Source organism: Oryctolagus cuniculus, chromosome 6 (genome assembly GCF_051225735.1).
Source record: "Oryctolagus cuniculus isolate XC-2025 breed Fujian yellow rabbit chromosome 6, ASM5122573v1, whole genome shotgun sequence".
In the NCBI taxonomy this organism is placed as follows: Eukaryota; Metazoa; Chordata; class Mammalia; order Lagomorpha; family Leporidae; genus Oryctolagus; species Oryctolagus cuniculus.
The window spans coordinates 164292214-164315582 of record NC_142872.1 but is presented as its reverse complement, the minus strand read 5'-3'; the positions used below and the strand labels follow the sequence as shown (position 1 = coordinate 164315582).

The 23369-nt window shown below is 46.8% G+C and overlaps 1 protein-coding gene across 4 annotated transcripts in view; it reads left to right on the top strand.

Moving 5' to 3' along the window:
• The window catches only part of FAM135B (family with sequence similarity 135 member B), a 369646-nt gene that overhangs the window by 220708 nt on the left and 125569 nt on the right, over nt 1-23369 (top strand). For all 4 annotated transcript variants that reach the window (XM_070075533.2, XM_070075534.2, XM_089335756.1 and 1 more), the window contains exon 4: nt 17011-17150. In XM_070075533.2, coding sequence (XP_069931634.2) covers nt 17011-17150 — 140 coding nt within the window. The remainder of the gene's footprint in view (nt 1-17010; nt 17151-23369) is intronic.

Here is a 23369-nt window from a genome sequence, read left to right as displayed (position 1 = left end):
GGTCCATGGGTTAATGCTTTTGTCTTCTTTTTCAAACCTAATGGTGCTTATTTTTAACATCCCCCATCCAAGAATGATCTTAAGTGACAATGTGCTATCCAGTGCCAGAGCTTCCACAGAGGACTCTTCATCTAAAGTGGGAGGCTGTTGTCGTGCAATCAATCACATGACGTCACAGGGCTTAGAGTTGGACCATGTAGGGGGGAGTAGAGAAGCTTCCCGAGAAGTGACAGGAAAGGAAGCTGCACCCTAGGCAGAGGGGACAGCATGGGTGAGAGTGACACAGATGGTGGCAGGCTAGTGTGGCCCAGAGAGACACAAATATGGAGGAGTGTGGGGTGAGGCAAATTGGTTTTGAAGGTTATATAAGGCATTTTTTTTTCTCGTTAACCTTAGAAATATGGAAAGATACTCAAGAATTTGGGGCTGGCAGCAGCCTGATTCGTTTTGCATATTTGAAAGATTCTTCTTGGCCAACCTTGTGGAGAGAGACTCAGTCCACCTGGGAGGCAGTGGAGCAGAACAGAGGTCCCTGAGCAGTTCAGGTGAGGAGCCAGGGGAGTGTGGACAGGTCTGGCAGTAACCGAGATGGAGAGCAGTGCGAGCACCTAGCAGAAGATGAGGGAAAATTGTATCAAGGTGACTCCAACCTCCGCTTTGCACAAGATGCTCAATCACAGAAACTCAGTAAAATAAGAAGTCTGGGCTGGGGACATAAGTTTCATGAAGTGGCTATTGCTAGATGCCATGTTGTGTGCAGGACTTGGAGAATGCATGAAACACATAGATTTGCTCCTTTCATGAAGCTTACATTCTGCTTAGAAGACAGATAATCAATATGCCTTAAGTGAGAAAGTGTGCTATGGAGTAAAGTCAACCGCTGTAGAGGAGAAAGGAAGTGAGACTGGGGTGAGGGCAGGTGTGCTCATTGCAGGAGGCTCTGTACATAGGGAGGCAGAGAAAGCCACCAGAATCCAGAGAAAACTGAGTGAGAATGGACTTCAGGTGGCCAAGGCAAGTGGCTGTTTCAACGAGTTGGGACTTGGTGGAATTTGGCTGAGGATCTGTCGCTCCCCCTCTTCGTGGAGGAATGACACTAAGCCCTGCCTAGGCTTCATATCCGAGTCACGGCACCATTATGTCGCTCCCCCTCTTCGTGGAGGAACAACACAGGACCCTGCGCTGTTCTTTCGTCTGCTCGGCCCTCCCCGGGTTTACTGCTGGTTCTTCCCGGGTTGGCTACTATCCCTTCCACCTCCGTGGAAGGGCAGTTCCCCCTGGCCACATTCCCCACTTCCGCAGGGGAGCGGCACACCGCCGGCCGGCCGGCTCTCTCGGGGGCTGCACAGGTGTTCCTTCAGATAGATGTTCCCCTTAGATGTTCCTGGTGCATGCTGTCTCTCTCCTCCTTTATAGTCCTCCTCCGCCAATCCCAACTCGGCTGCCCACACGCCGAGCACGCCGCTCTCCTCCAATCAGGAGCAGCTCCTGCAGCTTGTCAAGTTGGTGAGAGGCAGCTGGGTAGAAGCTGTTTACTCCTCTCCCAGCGCCATATTGTGGGAGAGCAGATGCATAGAATAAGTCTTAATTCCAGTAACAGTCTAGTCCGAGTTGCTCCCCACAAGGATCAAGGATGATGTGTAGTGAAAGTTACCCTGGACATTTAGCAACAAGCAGGGAACAAACCACCTTTCTAGCATTTTTGGTGTTGCTAAGGGGACGCAAACCAGATTTGGAGTTGTTCAAGCTGAGGCCGAGGAACGGACACTGAAGGTGATAGGCAGATCCTCAGGTAACCTGTTGCTACTCAGCTGTGGCCCTAGGAGGGGCTGCGAGATTTGGCGTCTGTGGATATTTTATTCCTACCAAGAGAATATTAAGAACATGAAACATCAGTGAGAAGTGTCATGTTTGGAGGAAGTTGGGCTCACCTTTTCTGGAGAAGTTAAAGAATGGTTAACCAAGGAGATGAGCTGCCCCAACCCTCAGCCCTCAACAACATGGGTTAGCAGATGGTGCCCAAACAGCAGGCATCATGGTGACCTCTTTGTCAGGTTGATGGTGTAAAGAAAAATGGACCTGAGAGAACAGGCCATCCGATCATTGAACCTAAAGCTGCAGTGACTGATCCTAGAGCAACTGTGGAAGCTCTGGCAAATACCCAGGCAGGGACATGGGGACACTCAGGTGGTTTTTGTAGAATTTGCTCAGGCACAATGGTTGAAAGCACATTGGACATAGTCCTTTAGTGCCCTGGTGAGCATCCCTGGCACTGTGAGACAGCCCGAGGGCCCTGGACCTGGAGGGTGGATTTGTGATTCTATTCTGACTCTCAGGCGGCACTCTCCATCTCTCCAAGCCTCCAGCCCCTGTCTGTGAAATGGTTTTCTAGAACTGCATGCCCCCATATTGGATGAATGAGTTCTCAGATATAGGATACTGGCTGAGAGATGAAAAAAGAAGTTTCTTTCCCCAGTGAATACTTAGCTTTCCCCAGACTAGCACTCCAGCCCTCATCTGGCAGCTCTTTTTGACAGTCTATTCTATTCCGAGTACTGCCCTAGGGTACAGCTTCTGCCTGGGCCCTGCAGGAGTTTGCAGAACCATGGAGGAAGAGAAGAGTGTTGGTGGGTAGGGACAAGATGCTTCTGGAGGCATAGGATAGAAGGCAGACTGTGTAGAACAGGATATAGGTGAAGGAGGTGGGGAAGACAGGTGTCAGTAATAGTTGCATGCATGATCTTATCTCACCTTCAGAACAATGCCCAACAAGAGAGTATTGTGGATTATACATGGAAAGTGTTAGATTCAGGGAGGATAAGTGATTTGCAAGTGCATGCAGAGCCTGAACTTGCATAAAGAACTGATTTCAGAGCCTTTGGTTCCTTCCCTTGGAAAATCATCATAGAAGAGGTGGCTGTTGAGAGGAGTGTGGGAAACAGGCAGGGTTTTGAGGTGAGAAAGAGGCTATCAGTTCATTAAAACCAAACAAAGCACTAATGGTTTGTCTCCTGTGGCAAGCACCTTACTTGAAGCCAAGCACACACTGGGAGCAGCCCATGTCCCATCCCGCAGGAGCCCAGGTCCATTTACAGAAGGACACACAGGACTCTCACGGCTGTGACAGGTGCTCCAGCGAAGCTGGTGCCAACTGCTGTGGGGACTCAGGGGACAGCAGGTGCCCTGCCTGTGTGGTTGGGGGGAAGAACCTCTCGAGAAGGGGAAATAAGCTGTGTCTGTGTAGGTGAGGAGAAGGAAGCTCGTGGGAAGAATCAGAGATAATGGAACATCACAGAGTATTTCCAGGTCACCCACCTGGGGGAAGTGCTGTGCTCGGACTTCTAAAAATTGTCTAGAAAAGGCCAAATCTAATCAGGCAGAGGCTCCTACTTGGCATGCACAAGTCACTAAGTCTATTCCCACCTTTCCATTCTCCCCACAAATGAAGAACAGAATCAGAACACTGAGCGAACCTGTTGATGTGTTTTGAAACATAAACATTCATTTCCATTGTCTGATGTGAGGCTCATGATGACCCCGTGTTAGAGATTACTGCTGCATTTTAGTGAAAAGCAACATGATTTAAAAATCCATGTGTTAGGAAAAAAATCTGCTGACCCGAGCCTCTCAGTCCCCCCCACCCCCCATGTCCCATGTCCCATGTCCCATGTCCCATGGCCTAAAGCATCTTTTAAACACTTCTCAGGTCTGGTTGCCATATCTGTGTAACTCACAAAGCACACACTGACCAGTTTCCGTGAGCTCACAGGGAGAGTCAACAAAAGCTACGACTGGGGAAATCATAGCAGTTATTTGAGGAAAGCTTCCTTCAAGACCGGGGAGTACGTGTGTCTGAACAGATGCTGTCCAGCCCTGGGAGTCTCAGTTAATAGTTTTGATGACTGGGATGCATGTGTGTGGGGTGTGTGTGTTGGATGGAGGGCTAGCAGCTTTGACAGGTACTGAGCTGTCTGACCTGGAGGTGAGAACATTCGCACTCGGCTGGAGGGAGTGTTTGAAATGGGCCAGGAAGATGGGAGGGAGCTGGAGCCAGCATGTGGCCCACTAGGCTCTCTTCCTGAATGCCGGTGCCAGTCTTGAGTGATTTCCTCATACTGCAGCTGAGCCTGGGACTGGTGCACTCGTCTGCTGGAGCTAAGGAAGTAGGTGTAGAAGGCAGTCAGGATGCATGGCAGAGACTCTGCTGCCCTGAATTTGTTGTATGTGGAGTTGACATCTTTTTAAAAGTATTTATTTTCATCTATTTGAAAGGTGGAGCAAAAGAGAGAGGGAGACAAAAAGAGACACACACAGAGAAAGAGATCTTCCATCCAAATGTCTACAACAGCCATGACTGGGCCAGGCCAAAGCCAGGAGCCTGGAGCTCCATCAGGTCTCCTGCATGGGTGGGGGTGGCTCAAGAACCTCAGCCAAATAGGAGACCCCCTATTTCCAGTGTGCATTATGGGGAGCTGGATCAGAAGCCGAGTAGCCAGGACTTGAACTGGCACTCTGCTATGGGCTGTGGTCATCCCAAGTGGCAGCTTATCCTGGGCCACAGTGCCCACCCCATGGAATTGAAAGTTTTTCACATGGCTCAGCAGAGGCCAGGCCTGAGTCAGGATAGCCCATCAGAGCCAGGTCACCCACCCGGCTGGGATTCCAAGGAGTGCAGGCTACCTGGAGGGGTCTGAGGGTCCTGAGAGATTGAAGAGGCTTGAGTTGGGGATAGGAAAGTGGGCACTGGAGTCATCCCCAAGGCCCCACACAAATGACCTGTGTGTGTGTGTGTGTGTGTGCTTGTGCGCATGTGTGTGGGGCATTTGGCGCAGAGGTACACGCGGGGGAAAGGAGCTGATCAAGGGAGGGGGATTTGTCACTGCAGGGCCCTTTAGTGTCCTGGGGGCAGGAGCTCAGGGCGCTCGGGAGCTTAGAGGGAGAGGGAGAGATTTGAGCACATGAAGTGTGAAGACGAGACAGCTGGCAGAATGGGCCTCAATGACTGACCTGCACACAGCGTGGGGGTGCTTTGTTCATTTTAATCAGTGACAACATTTGGCCAATGCATGTGGTATGAGCGGGTGTCATAACAGGTTCCAAGTACTCTTGTCCCCACCATAGCGGCCAGGTACACTGGGCCCTCCCCGGCCCCTCCCCCTCCCTACAATCTGTCATCAAAGCATGTAGGCCACAGTATCAGCTAAACCCACTTGTGTGGCATGCATTCTCATGGACTGGTGTCTGAGCACCCGGTATTGAGTATCCTGCCCCCTTTCTAGACCACACGTGCTTGCCTAATGCCCAGGCACATGCTGCGATGGATAGGACTGGGGTGCCAAGAGACTTATGGTAAGACCCAGGAGGAGAGAGGCCAGGTGAGAATGTGCTGCCTGAACACATTTGGGGCTTTGGTTGGGGGAAAGGAGGGTTCAGCCCTTGGAGAGAGTCGGGGGCTGAGATTACTGATCTCTTCCTGAACCTGTCAGGTTTGGTTCAGTACCAGAGGGATGCTCTGTCTCTATGGGAGATAAAGACAGAGTGACCACCTGGTCTCACCTGTCCAAGGGGCTCTGGAGGTCCTTGATATTTCTGTGACAGCTCAGAGCTACTCTTTGCATTCTGTGGCCTCCAATAAGGCCAAGGTCATGCGGGCTAGAGAACAGCTCTGTGCTCCTTGGACCATCCTGAGGACCATGACTGGGTGGGGACACTGCAGCCTCTACAAATATTTGATTAGCTGAGTCTGTGCTCTACCTAGTTCTCCTTGGGAAGCATATAGCTGAGGCAGATGGCCTGGGAAAGCCTGGATCACATAGAGAGGGCTCTTTGCCTTCCATTTGCTGAGCCTCCCGATGACTTATTAACAGAGTAGGCTCCAGGGTGAGCATGCCAGTTACACTGTTCTCAGAAAACCCCACGTGTGTGCTCCAGGTTTGCAAGGGAACGGGGATCAGAGTGGACACTAGGTAATCGAGAGGACTTGGCAGGAAGCAGGGGCTGCCACTGTGGGCTCACTGCTCAGCTGTGACTCAGTGCATCCCACAAATGTTGTTCAGCACCACTGACACATTCTCACAGGGATGAAGTCATTTGAGCGCTGGCCAGCCATGCATGCTGTAAACATTTGCCAGGCCTGGGTGCTGCACAAAGCGGCAGCTCTGGGCGGATTCCTCTCTGTCACTGTAGCCTCTGCACTCAGCACCAGGGAAACCCTGGAGAACTTAGATTTTGTCCTAAGTGCAATGGGGCAAAGGGACCTCTGCTTTATCTTTTAATATTGATAGACTAATGGGGGCTGCGAGCAGAAGCAGGAAGTACGGTTTTCGGTGTCCAGTGTGACAGAAAATCAAAGAGGCACCGCACTTGGAGAGTGAAATCACGAGATTTGCTGGTGATTGGAGAGGGCAGGGAGGGATCCAAGATGACCAGAGGGTATTTTATTACTGCCCCAGGTAAAACCGAGGGAGACACGCATTTGGGAAACTCGAAGCTTCTACCTAGGGTCTGTCAGATTTGCGATCTTCTTTGACTTCACAGGAATAACACCAAGTGGGTAAAGGAGCAGGCCTCTCAGGACAGAGACAGGACTACAGTTCTCAGCTCGAAGTGGTGTAGAAAGCTTTGGCGTTAATCTGGCTTTCATTATAAGTATGAAATAGCTGAGGCAGGCTGCTTGATAAAGACAAATGATTTAGTCTGGCTTGTGGTTCTGGAGATTCACAGTCTAAACAGCATGATACAGGCTTTGGAGAGGGCCCCTTTGGCTGTGTCACACCATGGTGGGTCTCTCACGACTCCTTATAAAAACACCAGGATTGGGGCCGGCATTGTGGTGCAGCTAGGTAAGCTGCCACCTGCAATGCTGGTATCCAACATCGGAGAACCAGTTTGAATCCCCACTGCTCCATTTCTGACCTGGCTTCCTGGCTAATGTGCCTGGGAAGGTAGGAGATTATGGCCCAAGTGCTTGGGCTCCTGTCACTCACATGGGAGACCCAAATGGGATTGGTAGCTCTTGGTTTCAGCCTTGCCCAGCCCTGGCTATTGTGACATTTGGGGCATGAACTAGTGGATGGAAGATCTCTCTTGTGCACACTGATTCAAGATCTAATCTAACCAAGTCTTTGACTCCAAACCGCTCCCCTCCTCCCCAAACACTGTTGCTGGATCAACTTTCCACCTTCTTAATACTATTAACTTACAGCTTTTGGATTTATGCTCATGTGTGTGTTCAGGGGAACAAATCACATTCAGCCCATGATCTTTGGAAATAGATTAGGTCCTCTTGGGAGGGAACATGGCTTTTACAGGAGAAAGGATTTGAGACCAAGACCTGGAATCCAGAGCACAGAGAGGTGTGAGTGGTGGTGATGGTGAGGTGCCCAGGAGAGGAGAGAGAAGCCCTGAGCAGGCAAGGTGGGTGTGAAGGATTCACCTGCTATACTGAGAGGGTATCCTTTTGTTGCTCATTTGCATTTGAAATATTGAGGCTGGGGAAGTCCAGAGTCAACCCCCCCACACACACACACACAAGCAAGAAGATTCTCCATGCTGCATCCCAGGCAGTACCCCCTGCCCTGGAGCAAACCTGTTTTCTTCCCAGCTTGCAAGGGCAATGCAAGCTCTCCTTTCCCTCCCCCTTCCACAGAGAGCTCTACCAGCAGCTATAAAATCCTGCGGTGGACGGTTTCTAATAGCCTTCATAGCCATGTCAGCTATGCGGGGCTGTGGATCCAGCGGCCCGTTCACTCACTGTCATTTTCTCTGAGCACCTGTTGTGCGGTGCATCCTCAACCCAGGGAATTTCATGGTCATACCATTTGATCCTCACAAACCCAAAACTAGTGTCCCCTCCAATCGTCAGTTAGGAGTTGAGGAAACTAAGGCTCACACGTGTTAAGTTCTTTGTTCACAGATGCACAGTGTGTAAATGGCAGAGTGAGAATAAATCCCCGTATTTTAACTTACGTCCCTTTCTTGTCCTCATCAAATCATGAGGTACAAGGCCATGCACTCTGCTCTGCTGTTGAAATGCAAATTGGCACACCTGAGACTACTGCTCCATTAGGACCAGCCTGAAGGAACCCAGCTGGTGAACTGTTGGGCATGCCAGAGGTGACAGGCCGGCCTTTTCCTTGGAGACTATGGAGTAGCACACCTCATTGACTAACAAAGTGTTGTCAAGTGCTGGACTTACTGGGCTTATCATTAAGTAATTAAGCCCACTCAGTGTTGATTGGAGAATGCTACTAAATTGCAAAAATAGCCCTTGACCATTTTCAGCAGGTTAAATGGTGCTTTTTAACTGAGCTCTGTGGCTTAATTGTCCTCCTTCTGTGGTGTGCATTGCAGCCAGGCCCCAGGGACACTGTGCTTTGTGATTTGAGTTGTCTTGCAGCTTGGGCTGGGAGTCAGAAACCTTGAGTACCAGCCCCATCTAACTGCAGCTATTGTTGGATGCCTTCTGCAAGTCCACTCCCTCCATCTCTCCATTCCTGAATAATCAGTGGATTCAGTGTGTATCTGAGTGACTATGATATACAAAGCTTGTCCCAAAATTCTAGGACTAAAATTGTTTTCTTATAAAATAGAAGTGATGGAGTATGAAAATGATGTGAGCATAGGAAAAAAGTTGGGAAATACTATACTAATATTGAAGAATATTTCTACTCATTGTGTGTCTTCACTGTGAGAGCATCATGTCTAACATATTGCCTGCGTGGTTGTTTAGTTAGATAATGAATGATTAAATAAACAATTAGAAATGGAAGAATTATACAACAAGATTTGGAGTCATCATTCTAAAATCAAGTGTAAAATAAAAACTCATATACCCAAGCCATGAGATAGGAAAATAAATCGTGTGGAACTCAGACCAGCTATAAAATCACTTTGTGTTTATAATATATTACAAAAAGGCGGCACATCCAAATCATGCTAAATAACATCTGTACTTAAACTCAATTTGTTGTACATGATTTATCATCTCCATTAAAATTTTAAATTGGCCCATATAAGATGTTGCAATGAATCTAGATAGATGAAACTTTCATTTAGATAAAGAGATGTCTTTGAAGTTGCACAAAAATGGGACTACTTACTTCTTATTCCATGGACAGAAGTGTGAAACTGATATCTCCCACAAGGAGCCCTAAAATTGTTCATTGATGAATCCTAGTGCTTTGCCCAAGACGTGGGACATAGCAGCTGGTGTGATAAATGAATATTTAATGAATTAATAAATGAGTATAATTTATAGTAAAATTCATAGAAACATGTTAATATACTATTATGGGCAAGCATAAGCTTGCATCCATGTGCATTAAAGCAGAGTATTCAATACTGCATGTGCAGGAGATCACTTTGAGTTAAAATAATTGATATTCTTTGAAATGGCAATACAAGTGACAACCCTTTATTGCTGTGTCACCAATGTGTTGTGCTTCAAATATTGAAGGGAGAAGCAGAATCACATCTCCTCAGACATTCCAAGTATGTGCTGTGTATTTGGGTCCTTGTTAGAAGAAATGGGAACCTGCTTCCCTCACCTCCCGGTGTTCAAGAAACCATAGGCTTATGCTATTAGATGGGCACCGCCTCCAAATGCCAGGTGTGGAGAGAAGTGGGTCTGACGGGCATCTCATTGGCATGCAGGTCTCTGCTGAGTGTGGATCTTTAAAGCTTGGAGTAGGCTTGAAGCTTCAGTGTTGAACGTGCATGTCCAGGTGCTTCTTCACAGGCCACGGTGGAGCCCCAACCTGAGCTCCCAGTTATGACTCTTCAACTTTTCCAACTTACTATCTTCTTTATTATTTCTGAGATAGCATTTTAAATTTACATTACAGTCAAAGGCTTACTGGCTCTACTAAATAAAGTGTTCAACAAACAAAAATTAAAACAACCGTAGTCCAGCAGGTAAATAGGCAAGGGCTGTACACAATAATCAAACGGAAAGATGTTCAACTTCACTCATATAAATTTTAAAATAGTCAGAAAATCATTAAAAACATAGAAGTAGGCTGGTGCCGCAGCTCACTTGGCTAATCCTCCACCTTGCAGCACTGGCACACCGGGTTCTAGTCCCAGTTGGGGTGCCGGATTCTGTCCCGGTTGCCCCTCTTCCAGGCCAGCTCTCTGCTGTGACCCGGGAAGGCAGTGGAGGATGGCCCAAATGCTTGGGCCCTGCACCCCATGGGAGACCAGGAGAAGCTCCTGGCTTTGGATCAGTGTGGTGCGCCAGCCGCAACAGCCATTGGAGGGTGAACCAATGGCAAAGGAAGACCTTTCTCTCTGTCTCTCTCACTGTCCACTCTGCCTGTAAACAAAACAAAACAAAACAAAACCATAGTAGTATGTAGTTTCTATCAGTTTTCTTGACAAAGATTTAAAGCAAAGTTTGACCAAAAACACTTCAGTGAAACTTGATACACATGAGCATTTCTTTGGTTTTCTTGTTTGTTTCCTATTTTTTTTTTTAAATTAGCTCCCACATGTAAGGGAGAACTTGCAGTTTTTGTCTTTGTGTGATTGAATTTTTGCCCCTTCCAATGCTCCTGTTGAAATTTAGTTGCTATAGTCCCAGCGTCACGATTTCAGACATTTAAGGCGTGATAAGATTGCTGCCATTATAAAAACATGCAGTCAGCCCCCTTTTATCCCTTGGCCCTTCTGCCTTCTGCCATGGGATGATGCAGCATAGATAATATGGAAGTTCTCAGCTCCCAAAACTATAGCCAATACATTTCTGTTCCTTATAAATTACCCAGTCTGTGATGTTCCATTATAGCAGCAAAAAACAGATTAAGGAGCAACATTGACATCCTCAACCACTGCTCTTCAAAGCCCCACTTTCCACTCAGGTGAGATGGACCCACGAAACTTTCTCCCTCACAACGTAGCCAAACCGACCTTCTACCTAGAAATCCTTGGGCATTTGTGAACACCCAGAGTCTTTGTTCTGGACTGCTGCTTCTTTCTTGGATAAAGATACATTTATTTATGGAAACAGGCTATCCTTGTCTGATTCACACAGCCTCTTTTTTTTTTTTTTTTTGGACAGGCAGAGTGGACAGTGAGAGAGAGAGACAGAGAGAAAGGTCTTCCTTTACCATTGGTTCACCCTCCAGTGGCCGCTGCAGCCGGCGTGCTGCAGCTGGCGCACCACGCTGATCCAAAGGCAGGCGCCAGGTGCTTTTCCTGGTCTCCCATGGGGTGCAGGGCCCAAGCACTTGGGCCATCCTCCACTGTACTCCCGGGCCACAGCAGAGAGCTGGACTGGAAGAGAGGCAACGGGGACAGAATCCGGTGCCCCGACCAGTACTAGAACCCAGTGTGCCAGTGCCACAGGCGGAGGATTAGCCTAGTGAGCCGTGGCGCCGGCTGACACAGCCTCTTAATACCTTCTTGGTTGGGAAAAGTCCATTCCCATCTTACAGTCTCCTGAATGTGCAGACCCCATAAAAAGTCACGAAGAGCCTCACACCTTCTCTCATATCAGTTCCCCACTTCCTATCTGGGTTATTCCACTTGCTGTTGCATGACTGGGCCTCAAGAAAATAGGGACCCGTATAGAGTGGCAGGTGGTCAGTACTATCTCTCTTCACTCTGGCTGTGAGTGCTAACTGTCCCTGGCAGTGAGCAACACTTACCTGACCGAAGGAAATATTCTGGTCATCTCCCGGAAAAAGAGCCCTCGTCTCTGTCAGGGTGGCTTTTTCTTCTGCCTGTTCCTTAAAAGGAATAAGTGAGATTTGGTTTCTATGTGACTTTCTGTCCTTCCTGTTCCTAGAAATAGCAACCAAATTATCATCATTATCATCTTGCTCTTACAAGAAAATGTGTTTGTCTTTTGAGAATTTTACAGTTAAAAACATACTTCTTAACTCATTTCATCTAAGTCATAGAAATTAGGCAGAACATTTTTTTTGCCTCGTTGGAGCTCAGATTTAATGGTCTGTCCCAGGCCACACAGGTAAAATGTGATGGGGATAAGTCTAGACCTTGTATGTTCCTTAGAATATACAAGAGATTTCTTCTCAACTAGAGTAAGGCCAAGAAGCTCGGAGCCTATTGGGGCTCTCCTACTTCACTTGGCTGTAACATGTTGGGGACTCATACAGGTGGGTGTGCTCTGGGTTTGAAGACATTCAGTAGTGAGGTCCAGAACTTTATTTCTCAAGCAGTCTAGACATCACCCAGAGGGCCTCAGACCCAGGGAGGTGGAGGAGTTGCTTCTGGAGTTTTGACTCTGTAAAAAATGGCAATTCATGACAGCCACAGCCACGCTCTTGGAATGAGGCTGGGATTCTGTCCTCACATAAATGCCCACAAGGGGACTGCTGGCTTGGACCCTGGGGCCCAGGGTCCATGCGTGATGAACAGCACCTACACTGTGTAATCCGTGCTCAGAGCCCTCTGGGGCTGGCATGAGCTCTCAGCAGAGGGAAGGCCATCATTTGAGTTTTAAACGTTTAGGGGTACATATATATGACAGGTATTAGGATCACTCATATTTGGGGAAAGAGGAGAAATGGAGGAACCCCTGACTCTTTTTACTAGTGCCCTCTGGCCTGGAATTCCAGAGTAAGCTGTTGACTTCCATTCTCTGTACAGCAGCACCATTTGAATGGTTCTTTTCCTCTCCCTTCCCTGTTCTGTTTTTTGTTCTGCTCCTCCCTCCCTTTTCTCTCTCCGTCCTTCATCCCCCACCACTTTCTTTGCATCCATCTTGCTTTTCCTGTTAAAGTTCCAGCTGTCCTTGTGCATGGTACCAAATCAGAAACAGACAAAACAGGTCAGATACTTGGGAAGACTTTAGTCTGCAACTTCTCATTGGACTGCTTGAGTAGAGATCTGGTTGTCAAATAGTAAGAACAGTTGTCCTACAGAGAGAGGTGGCCTTTTACCCCTAGTCAGGAAACAGGTTGGGTCTTTCAGGATGGAGAGTGTGTACGTTCTTCCACTCTGGGTGCCCAATGCCTGATTCCTAAGAGGAAGATGTGGTGCGCATGCTGTGAACCCTGCCTGTCTGACCAGGAAGCTTGTGTAAAATGAGCAGGAGAACCAGTACTACCAATTTCAGGGAGTGCTTTGCCCAGGAGAGGGGAGAAACACTTCCTTCCACATGGGAAGATCATTCCATTGGGAAAACCCCAATGGAAGCATCCTGAGCAGGTGCTATCCCAGTGATTGCCCAGGTGCAGAGGGAGAGTCTCGCCATTGGTAATGTTTCCCTTGTTACAAGGACCTGCTTTATGCTGTATTTAGTAGTGAGGAGGAAATGGCACAGGAAGTCTCAGAGAAATGTTTCATCATGAGCCTCATAGGTCGTGTGGGGTTTGTGATCTTCATTAACCACCGTTTGAGCCATGTTCTGGTTTGCCATTCTGCTAAAAAATCAGAGTTGAATCTCCCATAAAAATGAGGCCAATGCAAATGTATTTAACAGAAAATATTCATAGCATTCTCTCTCTTTTTTAAAGATTTATTTTATTTATTTGGAAGACAGAGTTACAGAGAGAGGTAGAGACGGAGAGAGAGGTCTTCCTTCCACTGGTTCACTCACCAGATGGCTGCAACGGCAAGAGCTGTGCCGATCCGAATCCAGGAACCAGGAGCTTCATCCAGGTCTCCCATATGGGTACAGGAGCCCAAGGACTTGGACCATCTTCTGCTGTTTTCCTAGGCCATTGCAGAGAGCTGGATTGGAAGAGGAGCAGCCGAGACTAGAACAGGCACACATATGGGATGCTGGCACTTCAGGCCGAGGCTTTAACCCGCTGCGCCACAGCACCGGCCCCAGCATTCTCAATAAAGACCATTAAAAAGGCAACATATTGTGCATAATGTGTAGCTTGAGATGTGCCTGGCCTTAGGATCTTGACCTATTTTATTCTCTGTCTATCCATAACCATCCCACGAGGTCAGTGTGGATTTGCCTGTCTTCCACACAGAGAGCTGGCATCATAAAAGGTGACATCAGCTGCCCACGAAGTTGAGTGATGGAAGTGTTTTGCTGCTGACCCTCCTGGTAGCTGATGGTTCAGTGCTTCTCTGACCTTCAGAGAATTTGCCCCATCCATTCTCTGCCATGTTGTCAGTCTGGCTTATAGATCAGCTGGGCCTTGACAGTGATGGAGAAAGGGCTAGACTAGCAAATAAAACAGAATGTCCTCTGTACACAGGAGTTTCTATTTAAAGGACACATCAATTTGGATCCAACAGGTCTAAATCAGGCTGCATTAGGCCGGAGATTTTATTTCCTTCATGCAAAAGTTTAAATCTGAGCAGGCATGTCTTGGTGACCTTGGAAACCATCTGGGATTTTACATGCATTGGGCTCTCTACTCTGAAGCTGTGAGGTAGCTGATGATTTAGACTCACGATGCCTGGGGAGGTGGCAGTAATCCTTTGTTTTGGGGGGACTACTGGAGCCATCTGGGGATGGTGCACAAGATACTCAAAGATTTTTTTCTTTGCTGATTAGATTGATTTTTCTTGTTATTTTCATGGCTTCCTTTATAAATTGCTATTTGATGCTTTCAGTGGTGCTTTATAGAGCACCTACCCTTGGCTACCTGATACTCCCCTTTGCCAGTTATTAAAGAGGGAGCTATGAGGATGAATCCACACAGTGCTTTGTCATATGGCCATGCCTGTGTTCAACTTGCTGTAACAAAATACCATACATTGGCTGCTTATTGACAGCAGAAGAGTCTGGAAGTTTGGGATCAAGACTCCAGCTCAGACCAGGTCTTGGTGAGAGCCTTCTCTGGGTTTAGAGACTGGCAACTCCTCACTGCACCATCACAGGGCATGAAGAGTGAAGGGCTCAGTCTCTGTCCTCTTATTTAATGGCTCCAATCCCATTCATGAGGAATCCACCCTCCTGTCCTGGTTTCCTTCCAAAGGCCTCATGTCCATTCACCATCACAGAGGGGATTCGATTTTAGCATGTTCCTTTTTGGGGAGACAATTAATTCAGTCCACAGCAAGGAAATACCAGATCTGCTTCTTTTCTGAGCCTTGGTCACTTCATCTGTAGTAAAACTTTCCCTAGGAATTAGCTGTGAGGATGTAGGAAGGTAACACATTTGAAGAGCCCTTTGACAGCTATAATGTGTCATGCAATTGGCCCTTTAAACGAATAAGTTATCATTGCCTTCTGTAACTATTAGTATCATTAGAGAATGCATAAATACATAATTGTGCAGTTCAGTGACTTGAGGAATTCACTTACTTCTCACGATAGCTTTGGTCAATGGATGCCAAAAGGTCTCTTCAGCTCATTGGATAGATGTTTGTTTTTGACATACAGGTTTGCCTTAACACAGTGTTTAGGAATTATGGTCTACTTAGGATACAAAACTACACAAATTCCTTAGGAAACTTGGTGCGCAGTACAGTAAGAATGCAAATTTGCTCAAACTCAAGACAGTGTTCTTCCGATCAGAAGCAATGTGCTATCTCCACTTTTCAAGTAAGAAGGATCCTGTGGTTACTAGGAAGTCCATACAGCAGACTCATAGAATGGCAATCACTTTAAGTAGCATTCTGACCTCAAAATCAGCCCTTAAGGCATTCTGGTCTGGCTGAAAAACCCAGGGGAGCATTTCAGGCATGGAAAGCCAAGACACTGTGACAAAAAATTTTCTACATAAAGGACCTCTTTGGGTGAGACCCCACTAGAAAGAAGAGGCCACCAAAGAAGGATGTACTTTCCTCTGAAGGAAGGAGAGAACTTCTACTTTGCTTTTTGGCCTTATTGAGTTAGTGGATCCAAAAAGCTTCCATAGCCTAGGCAGCTCATATCAAGAGCATTGGATGATCACTGACATCATACATAAGGGTGTTAATTTTTAAAAGTAAATAATAGGAGTCACTTTGCACTAACTTCCCATGCAGGACCATCGTCCTTATAGAGTTATATCATGAGACTTAATAGTAAAACTTCTTCTCAAGAGTCACTTACTTTTAGTGTATTAAATGGAGGATATTTTTGTGTCTCTTAAGTTATAATTATGTCTAAGAGCTACCAAAAGATGTATCATTCTTGGGTTCTTTTTTAAAGATAGTTAAGTTTCTAAAAGGAAAGAAGGGGGAGGAAGGAAGGGAAAAGACAAAGTCACCTTTGAGATGCAATATCTTTGAACAGCCTTTGGACTGTTGAGGAAAATTTTTTTTATAATTGTTGTTTTTTATTTCTTTTTCTTTTTCTTTCTCATACAATGCATTGAACTCTTTATCTAGAATAGAGTTAATCCTCTGTATATAAAATTAAATGAAAATAGATCTTAGTGAAAAATAGGACAGGGAACAGGAGAGGGAAGAAGAAGAGGAGGGCAGATACAGTGGGAAGAATTACTATGTTCATAATGTATTTAAGAAATGTATGCAAATAATTAAATAAATAAAATTAAGGAAGGGTTTTACTTAGCTTCCCATTTTCTCTTTAATGGCTCCAATCCCATTCATGAGGAATCCACCCTCCTGTCCTGGTCTCCTTCCAAAGGCCTCATGTCCATTCACCATCACAGAGGGGATTCGATTTTAGCATGTTCCTTTTTGGGGAGACAATTAATTCAGTCCACAGCAAGGAAATACCAGATCTGCTTCTTTTCTGAGCCTTGGTCACTTCATCTGTAGTAAAACTCTTCTCCTCGTTGTTTCCAGAAGAGGGAGATTACATAGGGTTCATGGAGGAGGGACAGTGAGGAGTGTAGCAGTCTCCAGATTCCATCTAAGGAGCACTGCCCACAGCTTGACACATGACCTCGTCAAGATCAGAAAGTTTGCAAGAGACTATAAACAAGGTTCTCCTGAGAGTCCAGCCTGACTCAATGAACAGAAATGCTCCTACGATGTGGTCTCATTCATCTGTGATTTTAGGCTTGGGAAATGATAATGCAGTTTAGGGTCATTAGTTTTCTGAGCACGGCAGACGGCTGGATGGGGCTGCAGGTGCAGGACTGTACTGAAGTTCACCGGCTCCTGTCTGTTTTTGTTGTGCAGAGAGCAGCAGCCTGCATTCAGCCTGTGTCCACGAGAACACGGTGCACAGCCGGGTCTTTCAGATCTTGTACAGGAATGAAGAAGTGCCCATAAATGATGCCATGATCTTCCGAGCTCACCTTCTCTTAGACGGTGAAAGGGTAAGTCACATATCCAGCACCAGCCACAAGTGGCCGTTCCCTTCCCTTGCTTGGTAAATGGGAAGATTTACTCTGAAATTTGTCAGGTAAGTATTCATGATTTCAGAACTTTCATGCACTTATTTGTGTTTTTATATTTTTGCTTCTTCTTTCGTTCATGTATTTGCTTGTTCCATGCAGCTTGAAATGCTAGCAGTCTCCACTGACTACCTTTGTGTCTTACTCTTCAGCTGTCCATTTGCTCATGTGTCAGTGAGCCTATCAGTAGATGCTTACTGAGTAATACTTTTTGCAGGACGCTGTGTTGAGCCTTTGGATAAAGGACAGAACTGAAGAACGAAGCAGGACTTTCACCCTGAAGAGGTTGATAGTTTAGCCAGAAAGCAGATGCGTAACCAGGCATCCTGATAGGTGATTGGTACTCGACTGGCTATGTGTAGAACTCTGGGGACCACCAGCCCAGAGCTCTTCAGAGGTCTCACAAAGCGTCAGTTTTCAGATACACGTGCTCTGAGTCCATCAGACAGGACAGAGGAAGGGCATTCTGGGAAGGGGACACAGGATAAGTAAAGGCTGAGAGAACTTGGGGACATCGTTCAATTTGCTAGAAACTTGAAATTTTCTCATTCTTTAAATCAACTTATTCCAAAGGACTGTGGGAAGTCCAAATCATTGGTTGTGCTCCCCCATCCCACCTTAAGTCCTGTTGCCATGTTCTAGCTGACTATTTCCTTCTAGAATGCCTTGAATGATGTTGAACCATGCTCCTGTTTCAGAAAAACCCAGCTAAAGTCCGACACGCACATTCCCCATGAGATGTGCATAATGACACCCATTGGGCATCTGCTTTTCTCCCCTTGAACTTTTTTCCACATCTTTTATGTTCCAGGCAGTGACCAGGTGCCCTTGTGTAGGCAAAAGTAAGTAAAGTGTTCTTTCTCACTCTATATTAAATTATTTTGTCCGAACATCAAAGATTTATTGAACTCCCACTAAGGACCTATGGTGTGCTGAAAGTAAAATAATGAACAAGAAAATATCCTGGTGTTTTGAAGCTTGTATTTTCATGTTAGATTGATAAATCCCAGTGTAACCAAATAAGTAAATTGTATATACAGAAATATAGTCTATTACTGAGTCTTCTTATTGCTGCATGCTCAGCTCACTGGTTTATGAGATATACTTGTGAGTGATGTGATGTAAGAGCAGGTGCTTGCATCCATATTCGAATCCTGATAGGAAAGCTACAGCTATACCCAAAGGAAAGAGACTTCAGGACAGACCCATTTGTGGGACTTGCTGTTGCTGCAAGACAGACACTCAGGTAATGAGATTGTCAAGGGCTCAATGCAGTCTTTCCCACAACCTTCACACACGATGGAGATTCCTCCCTGGAGGAGAAGTGGCAGGCTGGAGAGGCCTCCGTGAGAAGCCAGCCTTGAGCTGAGACCTTGATGCTGAGGTAGGTCCAGGCTTGGTGTCCTTGGATGATGATACAGCAAAGGCAAAACCCCTGGGTGGGAATGAGGTCAGTGTGTCTGAGGAACAGCATTGAGACCAAGGTGACTTGCACTGTGTGCGAGGGCAGTGCAGTGAGGAGTGACACTGGAGAGGTGCACTGGGCCAGGTTCACAGAGCACTGTGGGCATGGGAAGGCACAGCTGATTCTTGGATAATGGAAAGCCATTGATTTTTGCCATAAAGTTGGGGTGGCACAATTTTCACTTTAGAATGTTGTCATTCCCTCCCAGTCTGCATGCTTCTCAGGATTGGAGTCTCCTGTCTGTGTTTCATCCCTAGTACCTGCAGTGGAAATTAGCAGATAGTAAGTGCTCTTAGGAGTCTCTTTCTGGCTCCATATTTAGTGACTTCACATTGATAGCTTGAAATCAGTCATGATGGAAACCTTACATCACAGACATTGGTAAGACCACAAAGCAGTCTTTTATTTTTGCTTCAGAGAACTGGTTGTTGGCATGCAGCAGCACACCGCTGACCACGCCATCTACCAACAGTCTCAGTACTGGTGAGGAAAAATACTCCATGTGACTGTGTCTCCCATTCTGGTAGCCACTCCCTCTGCTAGACTGTCAGGCGAGGGTGGTAAGGAAGTACTCTCTTCATTAAACTCAAGACTCTGAACCCTCACGTCTTGCTTTGTCGATCATCCCTTTGATGTACCTGTGCTTGAGTCCTTATTTTGAGTATACCCTCCATTTCCTTCCTGGGATCCTAAGTCAATAGACTTAGTTTAGGAAAAGGTACCCTTGGATTGCCTTGAGTGGAAAGGAAATCCCTTAAGGCTGTTACACTCAGGGTCAACTTGTCCAAATTCCAGTAAGGGAACAGCACTCTTGCCTCATGGGCTGTTGTCCTTAGGAGTGTTGATCTCAAGTGACCTGGGTAGAGTAGTTGTGATTGGAGCCTGGGTTAGCACGTAGTTCAGGTATCTTGGCTAGTATCCCACTGGTCTTGCACCTGCCTCTAACAGTTTAAAGTCTTTCCCAACACTCAACTTTAGCTCATGGGAAATTGTAACAAACTTTAGGTTGAGCAAAGAGTTTGTTTCACAGGGCACACTATTTTCTTCTATAAGTCAGGTTGTTTCTATAAGTGAGTGATGTGTTCCTGTATTGGGGCAATCCATACAGCAGCAAACAATGCTACTGCTAGTCATTGTAGCCAAGTCAGTGACAATTAAAGATAACAAGCGTTGGCATTGTGGAGCATTGGGTTCAACACCAGCATCCCATTTTGGAGCACCACTTCGAAACCCCACTGATCTGCTTCTGATCCAACTCCCTGCTAATGTGCCTGAGAAAGCACCATAAGATGGCTCCAAGTTCCTGGTCTCTGGCTGCAGCCTGGCCCAGCCCAGGCTATTGTGACCATTTGGAACGTGAAGAAGTGGATGGAGGATCTCTTTCTCTGTCTCAGCCTCTCTCTCTATCATTCTGGCTTTCAAATCAATAAAATAAATCTCAAAGATAATCAGATGCCTGTAAAAACTGTATTTTGGAATGGATAACTTAAGTCTTTCCCAGTGAATATTGATCTGCTTATGACAACAAAAACACTGCTGATCACAGTGTGTTCATAAAGGCACACAGACTTTGTTGTGGGCGAGTGACATTGACAGGATGGCCACTCACCCACCAGGAACACTGTTCCACTTGCTGTAGGGCACTCAGAGAGGAGGAGAGTGGAGCCCCTGCCGTGGGGTCTCAGACAAGTGGAAGAGGACCATGTTCAGAACGAATCACGTGCTGGGATGTTTTCATAACAGGTGCACAGAGTGCGCCTGGAGGTAGTACAAGGTATTTGTGTACTCTGCATAATCCCACAGATGATTTGGGAAGTCTTACAAAATATACAGAACAGTAAAAGGGGAAAATAGTAGCCATGGGATGAGCCACAGTAGAGGACACAGACAGAAGGAAGCACGGGTAGCAGCTGCAGCTGGACGAGGTGCACAGCCAGCCTCTGGGCCACAGCTGATATCAGCCCACACATTCAGCCATCAAAGAGAACGGTTACCCTCATCCAGGTGTCTGCACTTGGAACCAGACAAAGCGAGGGTTCCATCCAAAAGGGCTTCCTGAGCAAGTTTGCACTTGTATAGGCCTAACCAGGATATGCATTTCCTAAAGCAAGATTCTTCAGTGCCCTCCCGTCATACTCTCCTGGCAGTACTGGTTCAAAATGAGGATTCTTGGGTCCACCCAGACCTCATGACTGAAGGATAGGGTTGCTTTCCATTTGGAGGGGAGTGAGTAGATTCAGAAGTTTGGTAAGGTCTGGGCTGGCTTTCCACAGAAGGCACCAAAGAGAGGATAGAAAGGACTGGGGAGAAGGCAGTAAAATAGAGGACAGATCTGGGGAGGAAGGCACCATCACCAGCAGCAGAGCAAGTGGTGCTGGGCAAAGCCAGGGAGGAAGGGTGAGGAGCACCGTGGGTTCCTTGAGGTCCTGACAAAGGCCATTTGTTTCCTGGGTTCTCAAGGCAGGCAGCTCCTTTGGGATGCAGGAGAGGGGCCCAGCCTAGCAGCAATAGGGAAGTGGGGACATAGGGAAACAGGGAGCCCAGCAGGGGCTGGAAGCAGGGGCTGGAAGTGTGTGCTGCAGGAGTCCTGGGGCAGCCCGAAGACCTGGCTGCAGGGTAAGCATAGGAGAGGGAGGACTCTGTGCAGAGGGAAAAGTTAAGGGCATTGACTCTAAAATTTGGCCATGAAATAGGCTTGGAGGAAGGCCAGAGTTGTGCTAAAGCAGGCTAAACCACTGCCTGTGATACCAGCATCCTATATCCTTCAGGGCCTTGTTTGGAGTCCTGGCTGCTCTCTCTGTCTCTGCTCCTCTAAATTTAAAATATGGAGAGGAAATAGGCTTGCAGATGCAGTTGATAGTCCAGGGGTCACTGGGGAAGCTGGTTCTTGTTAAGGAGTTGGTAGAATTCAGGCTGTTACCACAACATGTGCAATGTTCCTCACACTAATAGCATGGTGTGCCGTGTGTCAGGCATTGCGCTGAGTGCCTTGTCATTCATCATTGAGTCACTGCAATGGCATTAGGGAATGTTTTATGATTCCCTTTCTGCAGGAAGAACACAGAGATTTAGAGAAGGTATTTGGCAAAGTCACTACACCAGGAAGAGAGAGATGTAGGGTTGGCATTCACAGGTGTGTGACCAGGGTGCAGGGCCCCGGGTAGAGCTGATGAATCCCTGGTCTTCTCTGTGGTCAGACGCAGTAGTCAATTGGAGATAACAGCAATAATATTAAATAGTAATAGCTCAAATTTGTTGAGAATCATCAGCCCTTGGTGTGTATTTTCTTATTTAGTTCACACAATAGCAATTTCGTGAGTGAGTTACTTATTTCACTCCAGTTTTATAGATGAGAAAACAATAGAGAGTTTGGCTAGCCCAAGGCCACACAGATGCTCAGTGGTAGAACCAGAATTTGTTCCCATGATCACTGACTCCAAACGATGCCTTCTTAGCCAGCTGTCTGCAGTAGAGACTGAGTGAGAAAAAGGAAGGAGGAAAACATGAGAGAGCCGGCATTCTGGGTGGAGCTGTAACCAACCAATGAATGCATATATGGCCTAAAGATGTCGCAGGTGGAGCCTTCGGGACAGAGCCTTTGACAGGATCTGGGGCATGAGACTCACTGGCCAGCTGAGCTTGGACTTGACAACACCATGCCTTGGTTTCCTCTTTCGAAAATGGGAGATATTTCTTACTTCATGGTTTTATCTGCATTAAATAAGATAGTATTTGTTCAGCGCTAGCTTGTTTCTTGTCCCATAGTTACTGTTGCACAATTATTGTAGCTTGTGTTATTGTTTCTGCCATTCTACAAGACCTCTTCCTGCTGGTGGGAAAATGACCCCTGAACAGAGAGGCTGTTGTAGCATGGTAAGGCAGGGTAAGGGAAAGCCACATGGGTGTGTACATTTAGTGTGTACCTGTACTTGTGTGTGCATATGTGTGGTCAGCAGCCAGCCATGGAACAAATGGTTCGAAAAGGCCGTGCCTGCATTCAGGAGTCTCCTGTAAGGAAGATGTATGCAGACACTGGTGAAGTCCCAGCCAGCCCCCATCTAGCCACACCTTATCCAGGCTAGCAATTGCTCTCCCAGCTCCGAGGGAGCTACAACAAGTGCACGCTGGGGGCTGCAGGTGAATCCTCATTACCCAGATACTCTGTGCTCCCTGGGAGGACTTCCTTTGCCAGTCTCACTTCCCAGGAACTGGAGGCAAGAGGCTGCATTGCTTTCCTTGTGTGTATGAAGTGAGGTTTGTGATTATGCAAAACAAAGCTAGAAGAGGAAGTTATTTATAGCAGGTGGACTCAGCCAAATGTTAACTTTTAAACACATTTTTACAACAAGTTTTAAACCCCAGGTACCTAAAGATAAATTCCATCCATATGTCTCTGCCTAAATTATGCCTAACCAGAGAGATGTTTCCAGGGAGCCTATGTAGACTAGATTTCCATCACTGCAGGAGTGGCTTATCCTTGCAGAGAAGTAAAAACCAGGAAAGATGGGGACAGAGGAAGAGCTTGATTGTTCCTCGGAGATGCATTGATTCTTGCCGCGTAGCAGGTGTCAGTCTCTTCCTGGATCTGTGCAGAGGAAGGAAAAGCAGTTTCTCCCTTAAGGATGCGCAGATTATGGGGACAGCAGGCTAGAAAAGAGCAGGGGTATCGCTAGGCC